The sequence below is a fragment of the Balaenoptera physalus genome (genome assembly GCF_965194825.1).
Source record: "Balaenoptera physalus genome assembly, chromosome: X".
Lineage (NCBI taxonomy): Eukaryota > Metazoa > Chordata > Mammalia > Artiodactyla > Balaenopteridae > Balaenoptera > Balaenoptera physalus.
In genome coordinates, this window is record NC_138903.1 from 58,740,812 (window position 1) to 58,754,929 (window position 14,118).

The following is a 14,118-nucleotide window of genomic DNA, read 5'->3' on the forward strand; positions in this document are numbered from 1 at the left end:
CTTCCTAGTAGGATCACCAGGCACTGAGACAAATGATTTATATACACCCTCTGATACAGGTATTTATCTGATTTATTCCTCACAATTCTGGGAAGTAGGTTATACTGCCTACTTTACAAATGAGGAAAACAGAGACCCAACAAGCTCAAGTAATTTTGCCAAGATCTCATAGCCAATAAATAAAACTCAGATCTGAAGGAGATACAACACTACCTAAACACTTGAATTTCCTTTTCTTACTGGGCCATAGAGATAGAGAAAAGGCCAGGCAATGCCAATTGAAAGCATAGATATTGCACTCTAAAGCAGTAACAAATGTCATGGTCAGGGCAGTGAGATACTTCCTCCCACTTGTCTCTGTTGTACACAGACTGTGAGGTCCAAGAGCTGACCATCAAGGGAAGGAATTCTTCAGAGAAGCTTCAGGCTTTCCCTTACATCCTCTAGGAATCACTACCATCTCTGTTACACAACTGGAATCTACAATGGGGTTAATGCTACTGATTACCTCTTGCAGCAACCATGAAAAATCTATTATGGGGAGAACTGCAAGGCCCTCTTCACATGTAATGTGAAATCTAAAAGCTCAGCCCAAAATTCCATCCTAACTGTACCTTTACCACTTTTTCCAGTGAAACAGAGGGGCCAGTAGTGCTGGCAATTGGAGGGCATGGCACACTCTATTCTTTCCACTTCCAAAGCAACTGTTCTTTCCCAACAATAGCCTCCCAGTAGGATCTCGAAGATTGCTTCTCAGAGCCTCTAAGGAGCTTCAGCCTCAGCCGGTGGAGCATCGGTTGTTCGCCTCACTAACACCACACGTCCCAGCTTTCAAAATGACAAAATCAACAAAGCCAATGACTATGACAGGCCATTGAAATTCTCAAAATCTCTTTTCAGTCCCCATCAATAAAGGTCAGTTCATGAGCCAGCATCACTAAGAGCAATGGTCAGATGATAACTAGGAGTTTCTGGAATTGGCAGGCAAATGACAACTGAGTCAAAGGGTTACTGTAAAGCATACATTAAGAAGCAAATGTGTCACAGCCAGCAGACATCCACAAGAACCTGGCAGCACCAGGGCGTCATTTTTATTTTTGTTTATAAGCCATTATGCTCAAGCTCACACACTCTTTTATGCTGCTGGTACTAGTTGACAATTATGGTGGGTTTCAGAGGGGTGAGAGAGTTGAAACACAAAGTTCAACATAAAAGAAGATATGGGACACATCTCAGATCTGTTGGTTGGCTTTAGGGAAAATGGGCATCTGTTCAAAGTCTGACTTTTTTTAGTAGAAAAAAGACATATTTATGAAATTCTACATACCACGCATCTGCAGTCTTCAAGGTTACCAATTGATAGGCAAGTAGTAGTTATTTTTAAGAAAGGAATGTATTTAGTTTGGGATGCTATAACAAAATACCATAGATTGCGGGGTGTATAAACAATAGAAATTTCTCACAGTTCTGGAGGCTGGAAGTCCAATATCAGAGTGCCAGCATGGTTGGGTTCTGGAGCGTGCCCTCTTCCAGCTTATAGACTGCTGATTTCTTGCTGTATCCTAACATGATGGAAAGAGGGCTAGAGAGCTCTCTGGGGTCCCTTTCACGAGGGCACTAAAACCATTCATGAGGGTTCCACTCTCATGATCTAATCGCTTCCCAAAGGCTCCACCTCCTGGTACCATCACTTTGGAGACAGGCTTTTAACATGAATTTCGGGGAGAGACAAACATTCAGTCTGTTGCATTCCATCCCCTGCTCCATAAAATTCATGTCCTTCTCACATGTAAAATATATTAATTCCATTCCAACAGCCCTACAAGTCTTAACTCATTCCAGTATCAACTCTTAGGTCTAAAGTCCAAAATTTCATCTAAATATCTAAATCAAATATGGGTGAGACTCAAGGTACAAATTATACTGAGGCAAAATTCCTCTCTAGCTGTGAACCTGTGAAAACAAACAACTTATGTGCTTCCAAAATACAATGATGGGACATGCATAAGATAGACATTCCCACTCCAAAAAGAAAGAAGGAAGGAGTGATAGGTCCCAAGCAAGCCCAAAATCTAGCAAGGCAAGTTCCATATGATCTTAAGTCTTGAGAATAATGCTCTTTGGCTTGATGCTCTGCTTTCTAGACCCACTGGGGCAGCAGTCTAGCCTTCTGGACCCACTGGAGTAGCAACATCACCCCCACAGTTTGGTGGAGGGCTGCCCACACTGTGGCTCTCTGCAGTGGCCCCACACATTTTGGTTCTCTGTCTGGAGGAGGCATGGGGAGAGAGGTTTGTGTGTATCCTCAGGGTTCTGCAGAGCGGCCCCACCCCTACGCCTGGGGTGGGAGTGGCAGCCCTGATGATCTCTGAATCACCTTCAGGGTCCTTCTTCCCTTGTTTTGAAGAAGAATAGTGCAGGTTCACATTGCTCTATGGTCTGGTCCTATAGGATCTAATAAGTTTTCCTTCATTTTGTCTTGTTTTCTCTGTTTCCTTTAGTCCTAGCTGGCAGTGTTTCTGCTGGTATAATCCCATCTCTATTCCTAGCTTTTGTTGAGATGGTTGATTAAATCCATGGTTCACACCCACATTAATCTCCTTATCAAATGGTACGACTACCATACCTTTAGTGTTTTCTTCCAAATACACTTTCTCATTTTTTGTAATATGGATGAATCTTTAAGTTCTGGTTCCTTTTTGCTTAAAAATTTCACCTTCTCTTCATTTCTCTCCTCTGACATTTTAGTATAAGCAGTCAGGGTAAACCAAGCCACTCCTTTAACACTTGCTTAGAAACCGCGTCAGCCAAATATCCAATTTCATTGCTTGCAAGTTTCACCTTCCAAAAAACACCAGAACACAAACAATGCAGCCTAATTATTTGCCTCTCTATAACAAGGATCACCTTTCTCCACTGTCCCATAACATGTTCCTCATCTCTGTCTGAGACCTCCTCAAAATGGACTCTACCATCTATATTTCTACCAATATTCTGTCCATGATTACTTAGGTATTCTCCAAGAAGACTGAAGCTTTCTCTACCACTCTTTCTTCTTTCAGAGCTCTCGCCAGAATCACCTTTAAAATTCCACTCACAGCAATCTAGGCTTTCTCTGTCATGCACCTCAAAATTATTTCAGCCTCTGCCCATTACCCAGTTCCAAAGCCACTTCCACATTTTTAGGTATTTGTTATAGCAGCACCCCGGACTTCTCAGTACCAATTCATGTTTAACTGAGTTCAGGACGCTATAGCAAAATACCATAGACTGTGTGGCTTATAAACAACAGAAATTAATTTTGCACAGTTCTGGAGGCTAGAAGTCTGAGATCAAGGTCAGGTTCTCCTGAGAGCTCTCTTCCAGGTTTCAGACTGCCAACTTCTCATTGTATCCTCACATGATGGAAAGAGGGTGACAGAGCTTTCTGGAGTCTCTTTTATAAGGGTACTAATCCCATCCATGAGGGCTCCACTTTCATGACCTAATTACCTCCCAAAGGCCCCACCTCCTAATACTGTCACATTGGAGGTTAGAATTTCAACATATGAATTTGTGGAAGACACAAAAACATTCAGTCCATTGCAAGGTACAAAGTAACCAAACCTTATATTAACAATAATGATTAAATAGCTAACATTTATTTAGGCACTGTGCACACGTGGGATTGATCACCTCATCCCCGTATTACAGATGAGAAATGTAACACTCAGAGAGGTGAAGTCACTTGCCAAGGTTACACAGCTAATAAGTTGCAAAGCTAGTGTTCAAACTTGGACTATCTGACTCTCACAATATTAACTTTTAAATAAGCCATGCACTTAGACCAAGATAGATTTGCAGAAGTAGAATGAAGTGGAGTGAATAAAGAAATAATCCAAATGCAAATGTCTGCCTCACTAGTTACCCTGCCACATTTATCTAAAACATTAGTCATCAACCTCATAAAAATACTCATTGCAGTATTATTTATAATCATGAAAAATCGGAAATAAGCTAAGTTTCTAACAACAGTTGAAGAGTATATAAAGTATAGCTCCTATAATAATGAAACTCAAATGCATCCATTACTCATTCATTCAACAAACGTATTGAGCACCTGCTATATGCTAGGTACTCCTCTACATGCTAGGGAAATAGTAATGAACAAAACAATGTCCTTGCCCCATCCAATGAAGCTTATGAAAATTTTTAAATGACATGAGAAAATACTTGATGAAATGTTAGGTTAAAATTAGATAAAATTATGTATTTAGTATGAACTAAATTACACATACACAAAACAGATACATGTACAAAAGAGAGTTAAAAGACAATATGCCAATACATCCAATACATTGCTTCTGTGCTGAAATATCTTATTATTACAGGTATCTTTATACTTTTATATATTATTCATACTTACTGCAAAGAGCATTTAATATAATAGTAATACATTTTATATTTTAGTTCTTGGGCTCATAAATATAATTGCTTTGGTGACATTAATTAGATCGTTCACACTACTTCTGTGCTCTCATCTAGCAAATGCTTTGCACTAACTCTTTAATGTGGTGCTCCAAGGACAATGGTGCTTCAAGGACAAAGGACAACCCTGCCTGAAAAAGTTTCAGCGTTACGCCCCCTACCCGACTCTTAATCTCCCTCCCCACCATGTTACGATGGTTACAAAATTCCTGAGCCCACCTGGGCGACGCCCACCTGGGCAACTGGACCTGTCCCAAATAAGGAAAGGCATATGCCCTGCCCCACTCCCACCCTATAGAAGGAAGGTATATGTGCCTCGACCAATAAGTAAATGAAATTTTCACCTCGGACCATTCCTTTGTTTTCTGGCTATAAAAACTGATCAATAGCACATGTTCCGGCTCGACTCTCCCAGACTACTAGGAAGTCGGCCTGCCGTTCTGGCAGCGACCTTTCCCTCTAATAAATTCTACCTTCTTTACATTCTGCCTTGCGTCTGGAAATTCTTTTCCAACCCGCGATCGGACCATGACAATTAACTCAGTGGTTACCAAACTTTTTTTTTCAATGGCCAGAGGGCAAATATTTGAGGCTTTGAAAGTCATGCAGTCTCTGCCACTACTACTCAATGCTGCCATTGTACTACAAAATCACCCACAGACAATATTTAACTGTGTTGCAGTTAAGTCTGTGTTCCAACAAAACTTTATTTACAAAAAAATGTGGCAGAGAAGATTGGCCCAAGGGCCATAATTAATTTCATAACAAACACAAAGTTCTTACTTCCACTGTTCAATCTCCTAATTGTAACATCCGTGAGAGATAAATATTAACCACATTTTACAGAGGACAAGACTAAGGCTCAGAGAGAGGAAATATCTTGTCCAACATCATGCAGCTCACAAAGCGAGTTATTAAATCCAGCTCCCAAGAGAGATGCCAAATCTCCTGTTGCCTTAAAAGCTGTACATATATAAATGCTAATTTTAAACTTTTTCGGGGAATATGTTCCTTAGAAGAACCTTACTCTGAATTATTTTGCGAAAAAAAACAAAACAAAATCACTCTTTATCCTTCACAAAAACATCTATTTTCGTGTGTTAGATTCTTTAAAGAAAAATTCCTCTGCAGACTGAGTCAAAGACCTCAATGGAGGTTTAAGGGATATCTTTTGATTGCTTTTGTGTGAGGAGGAAATGGGACTACGAGGGAATGTTTCTTTATGTTTCTTAAGCAGCCTCCCAGGAGCTTGGCACAACAGGGGACAACAGGGAATAAAGATGCCCAAGTTTTCTATACCCACAGACCAAGGAGGCTGCTTTTTTTCAGACCTGCTATGAGAGGCACATGGCCATATGTAGCTGAAGACTTACCAATGTTAATCTCGTCATCAGTCAGAGTGTCTCCAATGAAATCAAACTGAAAGGACTGCAACGTTTGGGAAAATTTCTGAACAGCAGAGGAGTAATCTGTAAAGGAAGGGAAACAGGAGAAATGGTCAATACTGCTGCCTTTTGTCTGATTTCCTCATCTCTGTTAGAGCAGACAGGAGAAAAACAAAGGGAAGTGCTCCTAGCAGGTAGCAAATTGCATTACAAGACCGTTAAACCAAAGACCAGACCTTCAGTAGAAAATTTGAGCAACTAAAACCACATATTAAAGATGAAGTAGGGCAACTTAGTGAAGTCCTTCGTTTAAGCCATGGTACATGTTTTATCTTCAATCCCTGTCCTATATGACTTGTTCTACCCAAAGCCTGTAAGACCTAAAGCTACTTAGTTGTACTCCTAATAGAGTCTCCTTAAGCTTTATTGAGTGCCTATTATGGACAATGGACTAGATGCTTTCTTACCTCTACCAAACAAACATCCACAATCATTGTACAAAGAAAAAAATAGCTCCAGGTTCCAGAGCTATCTGGAAGAGCTGGAACTAGAAGTCCAGTGGTGTGTCTGCATCTCTAGGGCATTTCCCATGACAACATAGGTAACAGCTGGACATTTTACACATTAACCAGATGGCAGCCTGGGTTAAGATACTATCTGGTAGAGGGACAAATTTAACTTGCTCACAGAGTATTCACTAAGGGACCTAAAATAAGGAGATAATTGATGAAAAATTGAGGGTGGTATGGCCAGACAGATGTTTTTATTTTTGGTCAATGATTTTGAATTTTATTACACAGAAGTTTAATGATAATATAAAATTAAATCACAATTAGTTACCCTTTTGACAAATTATCCTTATTGAAATTTTTAAAATATGACTTTCACCAGTATATCCAGCCAAACCTCCAATCTTGCTATGCCAAGAGTGGTTCTCAGGCCAGCAGTATCGTCATCACCTGGGAGCTTGATAGAAATACACATTCCCAGGTCACACCCCAGACCGACAAAATCAGAAACTGCATTTTTATATAATCCCTAGGGGATTCACATGCTCTTTAGAGTTTGAGGAGCACTGCTCTCACCAACTAAAGTAACACATTAAGACCATATTCTAGGAAACATCAAGCTTCTTGGTAATTTTTGGTCCCCTTTTCCTATTTCTTCTTTCACTCCTTAGTTTCATCATCCTCCACCTTCATATCTATCAGATATACAAGCTACTTAAAGTTTTTGCTCTCACCCTAACAGAAAGGGAGACAATGCAAACAACAGTCCTTTCAATGAAAAGTTATCATGGTTAAACACAATAAAACATGCTTAGGCATTTGTCTGAGCACATAAACATGCCAAGAATTTTATTACCTTCTTGCCTATGTCCCATTATCAGAAGTACTTATTTTTAGTATTTAGATCCTTGACCCTCTGAACACATCACTGGCAATAATAACAACAATAACAATAATAATAATACTTAACAGAGATTGGAGACTGCAGACCAGGTTACCATTCCTTTTCAAATTTCCACATTTTAGAATCACATTTTCCACTTCAAATCAGGCCACATAAATGTGAGAGGAGCATGCACACCCTGCCTTCCACATTTCATCAGCAAAGAGAACACAAAACTGGCTCCATATCTGGAAAACTTTTCTCTGGCCTCTTTGGCCAGCAGCAAAAAAAAAAAAAAAACAAGGCCAGAGTTTCCCATGTGCACTGTTTTACTCAGGGAAATTACATATAATATTCATTGTACTGTCCTTTCACAAATACCAGGATTTCGTAAATTGAGCTGAGCAAGGTACAGTTATAAATCACTCCTCATTTAGAATTATATGAACATTTTAGAAACCACAAATATTATGATTTTCAACACTTATAGTATTTTGTAAGTAAAGGCATGGAGTGAGAAAGGAGTTATATTCATTCCCTTTCTCATTATTTGCACCAACACTCTTCTCCAGATTTCTTGGACTTCAAAACACTACCTTACATCTGCACAGAGCTTGAAAATGTTTATGAAGGACTTTGCACAAACACTTTTCATTTACTCTTCCCAAGTATCTAAAGGTAGGTATTACTATCCTCACCTTATAAACAAACCCAAAAAATGAGACCATGAAGCAAATCACATGCACAAAAATACAAACACAAATTAACAGCTCTTCATGGAAAGAAGGTCTCATTTATTTGGCCTCTGCACTGAGGGAAATGCCAGGAAAGACTCATATATTTTAGATAAATGTGTTGGGTGACTTCTTGACTACAAAGAATCAACAGATAACCTAGAAATGCTTATCATGGATGGGACATTTATTTCCTTATCATCCTAAAATTCGCTGCACCACTCCAAACCATGTAAATTCATCTGTATATCCTCCCTGATACTGCCCCACCCCCGCCCACAAAGCCACTCTCTCATAATTTTTCAAGCTATCTTTGTCAGTTCTCCCTCAATCCCCTTCTTATGTATTCGTGTGTCTTCTATGATGTTTTTCCCTCATCTTTTCCTAACTCATTTTAGAATGTAGTTGGATAGTACCTTTTAGGCAATTGAAGCTTCCGGGGAATGAGGCAGAATATAAACGGGATCGATTAGTTAACTAATTCATATTATATAGATCCCAATTTGGTTTCTATCACTATAGTTTTCTACAGAATCATACGGAATATCCTCTTTTATTTCCAACTTATTTAAGTCTGCAGGATGTCTTGGTAATTCATGAATCAGTAATTCATTCTTTTTGTTGCTAAGTAGTATCCTACTGTGTAAATATACCATAATTCATTCATTCACCTATTCAGGGACTTTTCTGATGTTTCTAGCTTTTCACTATTATGAATAAAAACTGCTATAAACACTCATGTAAAATTCTTTCTGAGACATATGTTTTCACTTCTCCCAAGGAGTGCACCCTAGGAGCTCAATGAATGCGTTTTATGGTTAGTTGGTAAATGTATATTAAACTATGTAAGAAAAGGTTAAACTGTCTTCCAAAGCCATTGTACCATTTTGTATTCTTATCAACAATGTATGAGAATTTCAGTTGATCCACATACTTTCCAGCATCTGGTTATTTACTTCTTAATTTTAATTTTAGCCATTCTAATGGGTGTGTAGTGGTATTTCACTATAGTTTTAATTTGCATTTTCCTGATGACTAATGGTGCTGAGTATCTTATCATGTACTTATTGGACATTTGTAATAACTTTTCTTATAAAGGGTCTGTTCAAATTTTTCTTGTCCTATGGTTGAGTTGTTTATTTTCTTATTATTGAGCTATAAAATTTCTTTATATATTCTGGATACAAGTTTTTTCTCTCATATATATATATATCAAGTACTATCTAAATTAAAGCTTAACAATCTAAGGGCTGTATATTCAAGACAAAAGAGTGAATCTCTATAAAAACAGTGAATTTTGTGATATATTACGTTATCCTAATCAAATCACCTTCTCACCAGCTCTGCAATCTCTGCAATAACGCTAAAGACCAACAGCCTCACAACTACAGTATCTATGAAAACCAACAATTTAGCAGCCACTGGAGAGGGCAGAGCGGGTTGGAGGTTCACAAGGCCCCACTCTCAGAGAATGATTACTATTTGTCCAGTCTGACAGGTACAGAAAGCTCCGTTCTTAGAGTTTGTCTTTGCTTCTCTTAACACAAAGTTCATTCTGTGTAAAGTATGCTGCCATTGGAGCATTTACAAAAACAATCGTCTGAAATTGTTTAAGACTGTGGTGACCTGAGGTGATGTACAAATTGGACTTATAAAGTGGCTGAACAAAACACCTGCTAAGAAAAAAAAGAATGACAAATTAGAGAATGACATACCCATAGGGGTCTTTGCAAAGCTGAAAACTATTCCAAGAAATCTAGAAAGACACATACATGCAAAGAAATGTATGCACACTCTGGGTTGTGTGTTTGCCCACAGAAGACTTGAAAAGGCCTTAATCTTTCTCTTCTGCCTGAATTTGAGGCCCTGCCCAAGCAGGGAGAGAACGGTAAGGCAGCGTTGTAAATTTACTGCCCAAATGTTGAAGGCATGCCTTAAAACACAAACAAAGCCTTTCAGCAAAAGCTGGGAGACTTACTGGTTAAAATTATTTAATAAAATCACTGTCCAATCATTAGCAGAACACTAAGCTAACCTATCAAAGACTTCAGTGGCTTCACACAACAAAAAGTAGACTTTAATACAGATTTAGTCCAAGAGATCAAAAAACAAAGGACAATAACAGTCACTTATAACAAATCCTGGGAGGGAGACAGGAACTAATTTTCAGAGTTGTCACATTATATTATTTTAAATGTACCCTTTCCAACAAGAAATTATGAGACACACAGAGAATACTGCCCCATACTCAAGAAAAAAAAGGGTTATCAATAGAAACTATTCAGGAGGAAGCCCAGACATTGGACTTTCAAAAAAAAAAAGATTTTGAATTAGCTATTTTAAATATGTTCAAATAATTAAAGTAAACCACGACTAATAACTAAAGGAGAGAATGAGAATGATGTGTCACCAAATAAACAACAACAATAGAGGGTTGGAGATATTTTTAAAAGAAACAATTCAAAGTTCTGTAGTTAAAAAGTACAAGGAATCAATAGCAAAGACCAATACAACTAAAAGCTGGTTCTTTGAGAAGATAAACAAAATTGATAAACTATTAGCTGCACTCATCAGGGAAAAAAGGGAGAAGACTCAAATCAACAGAATTAGAAATGAAAAAGGAGAAGTAACAACTGACACTGCAGAAGTACAAAGGATCATGAGAGATTACTACAAGCAACTATGTGCCAATAAAATGGACAACCTGGAAGAAATGGACAAATTCTTAGAAAAGCAAAACTTTCCATGACTGAATCAGGAATAAATAGAAAATACAAACAGACCAATCACAAGCACTGAAATTGAAACTGTGATTAAAAATCTTCCAACAAACAAAAGCGCAGGACCAGATGGCTTCACAGACAAATTCTATTAAACATTTAAAGAAGAGTTAATACCCATCCTTCTCAAACTCTTCCAAAATACAGGAGATGGAGGACCACTCCCAAACTCATTCTATGAAGCCACCATCACCCCAATACCAAAACTAGACAAAGACGTCATGAAAAAAGAAAATTACAGAACAATATCACTGATAAACACAGATGCAAAAATCCTCAACAAAATACTGACAAACAGAATCCAACAGCACAGTAAAACGATCATATACCATGAGCAAGAGGGGATTCCCCCAAGAATGCAAGGATTCTTCAATATACGCAAATCAATCAATGTGAAATACCATATTAACAAAACTGAAGGATAAAAACCACATGACAAGCTCAATAGATGCAGAAAAAGCTTTCAACAAAATTCAATACCCAATTGTGAAAAAAACTCTCCAGAAACTGGGCACAGAGGGAACCACACTCAACATAATAAAGGCCATATATGACAAACCCACAGCCAACGTCATTCTCAATGGTGAAAAACTGAAACCATTTCCTCTAAGATCAGGAACAAGACAAGGGTGCACACTCTCGCCAATATTATTCAACATAGTTTTGGAAGTCTTAGCCACAGCAATCAGAGAAGAAAAAGAAATAAAAGAATCAAAATTGGAAAAGAAGAAGTAAAACTGTCACTGTTTGCAGATGACATGATACTATATATAGAAAATCCTAAAGGTGCCACCAGAAAACTGCTACAGCTAATCAATGAATTTGGAAAAGTAGCAGGATACAAAATTAATGCACATTGTTAGTATATATGCATTCCTATATACTAACAAAGAAAAATCAGACAGATAAATTAAAGAAACACTCTCATTTACCACTGCAACAAAAAGAATAAATTACCTAGGAATAAACCTACCTAAGGAGGCAAAAACATGTATGCAGAAAACTATAAGACACTGATGAAAGAAATAAAACACGATACAAACAAATGGAGAGATATACCATGTTCTTGGATTGGAAGAATCAATATTGTGAAAATGACTATACTACCCAAAGCAATCTGCAGATTCAATGCAATCTCTGTCAAATTACCAATGCCATTTTTCACAGAACTAGAACAAAATATTTTACAATTCATATGGAAACACAAAAGATCCTGAATAGCCAAAGCAATCTTGAAAAAGAAAAACAGAGCTGGAGGAATTAGGCTCCCAGTCTTCAGACTATACTACAAAGCTACAGTAATCAAGATAGTATGGTACTGCCACAAAAACAGAAATATAGGTCAACGGAAGAGGAGAGAAAGCCAGAGATAAACCCACACACATATGGTCACCTTATCTTTGACAATGGAGGCAAGAATATACAATGAAGAAAAAACAGTCTCTTCAATAAATGGTGCTGGGAAAACTGGACATCTTCATGTAAAAGAATGAAATTAGAACACTTGCTAACACCATACACAAAAATAAACTCAAAATGGATTAAAGACCTAAATGTAAGGCCAGACACTATAAAACTCTTAGAGGAAAACATAGGCAGAACACTCTATGACATAAATCACAGCAAGACCCTTTTTGATCCACCTCCTAGAGTAATGGAGGTAAAAACAAAAATAAACAAATGGGGCCTAATGAAACTTAAAATTTTTGCACAGCAAACAAAACCATAAACAAGATGAAAAGACAACCCTCAGAATGGGAGAAAATATTTGAAAATGAAGCAACTGACAAAGGATTAATCTCCAAAATATACAAGCAGCTCATGCAGCTCAGTATCAAAAAGCAAACAACCCAATCCAGAAATGGGTGGAAGAACTAAAGAGACATTTCTCCAAAGAAGACTTACAGATTGCCAACAAACACATGAACAGATGCTCAACATCACTAATCATTAAAGAAATGCAAATCAAAACCACAATGAGGTATCACCTCACACCAGTCAGAATGGCCATCATCAAAAAATCTACAAACAACAAATGCTGGAGAGGGTGTGGAGAAAAGGGAACCCTCTTGCCCTGTTGGTGGGAATGTAAATTGATACAGCCACTATGGAGAACAGTATGGAGGTTCCTTAAAAAACTAAAAATAGAACTACCATACGACCCAGCAATCCCACTACTGGGCATATATCCTGAGAATACCATAATTAAAAAAGAGTCACGTACCACAATGTTCATTGCAGCACTATTTACAATAGCCAGTACATGGAAGCAACCTAAATGTCCATCAACAGATGAATGGATAAAGAAGATGTGGTACATATATACAATGGAATATTACTCAGCCATAGAAAGGAAAGTAATTGAGTTATTTGTAATGAGGTGAATGGACCTAGACTCTGTCATACAGAGTGAAGTAAGTCAGAAAGAAAAAACAAATACCATACGCTAACGCACATATATGGAATCTAAAAAAACGGTACTGATGAACCTAGTGGCGGGGCAGGAATAAAGATGCAGATGTAGCGAGCGGACTTCAGGACACGCAGGGGAAGGGGAAGCTGGGACAAAGTGAGAGAGTAGCACTGATATATATACACTACCAAACGTAAAGTGGATGGCTAGCGGGAAGCTGCTGCTTAGCACAGGGAGATCAGCTCGGTGCTTTCTGACAACCTCCAGTGGTGGGATAGGGAGGGTGGAAGGGAGACGCAAGAGGGAGGGCATATGGGAATATATGTATACATATAGCTGATTCACTTTGTTGTACAGCAGAAGCTAACACAACATTTTTGTAAAGCAATTATACTCCAATAAAGATATTTTTTAGAAGTACAATAACTGAAATAAAAATTTTACTACAATGGCTTAAGATTAAATTTGAGCAGGCACAAGAGTCAGTGAACTTGAAGACAGGTCAATTGAGATAATCCAGTCTACGAAACAGAAAAAAAAGAGAATGAAGAAACATCAACAGAGCCTCAGAGACCTGTGGGACACCAACAAGAGTGACGCTACACACATAGTGGGAATCCCAGAAGAGGAGAGAAAGAAAGGGAAAGAAATAACATTTGCCACATTTGATGAAAAACATTAATCTGCACTCCCAACAAGCTCAACACACTTTAAGGAAGACAAACTGAAAAACACACACACCTAGAAACATCACATACTACTGAAAGAAAAAGAAAGAGAAGCTTAAAAAGAAGCAAGAAAAATTGACTCATTATGTACAAGAGAGAGCCTCAATAAGATTAACAGCTGACTTTTCATCAGAAAGCACGAAGTCCCAAAAACAGTGAAGTGACATACTCAAAGTTCTGGGGGAACAAAAAGTATCAAAAATACTCTATATCTGCCAA

General features: G+C 38.0%; 1 protein-coding gene across 5 annotated transcripts in view; it reads right to left on the reverse strand.

The window, feature by feature from the left end:
- The window catches only part of OPHN1 (oligophrenin 1), a 630,165-nt gene that overhangs the window by 426,459 nt on the left and 189,588 nt on the right, over window positions 1-14,118 (reverse strand). For all 5 annotated transcript variants that reach the window (XM_082444939.1, XM_082444938.1, XM_082444940.1 and 2 more), the window contains one exon: window positions 5,841-5,936. In XM_082444939.1, the coding sequence (XP_082301065.1) occupies window positions 5,841-5,936 (96 nt within the window). The remainder of the gene's footprint in view (window positions 1-5,840; window positions 5,937-14,118) is intronic.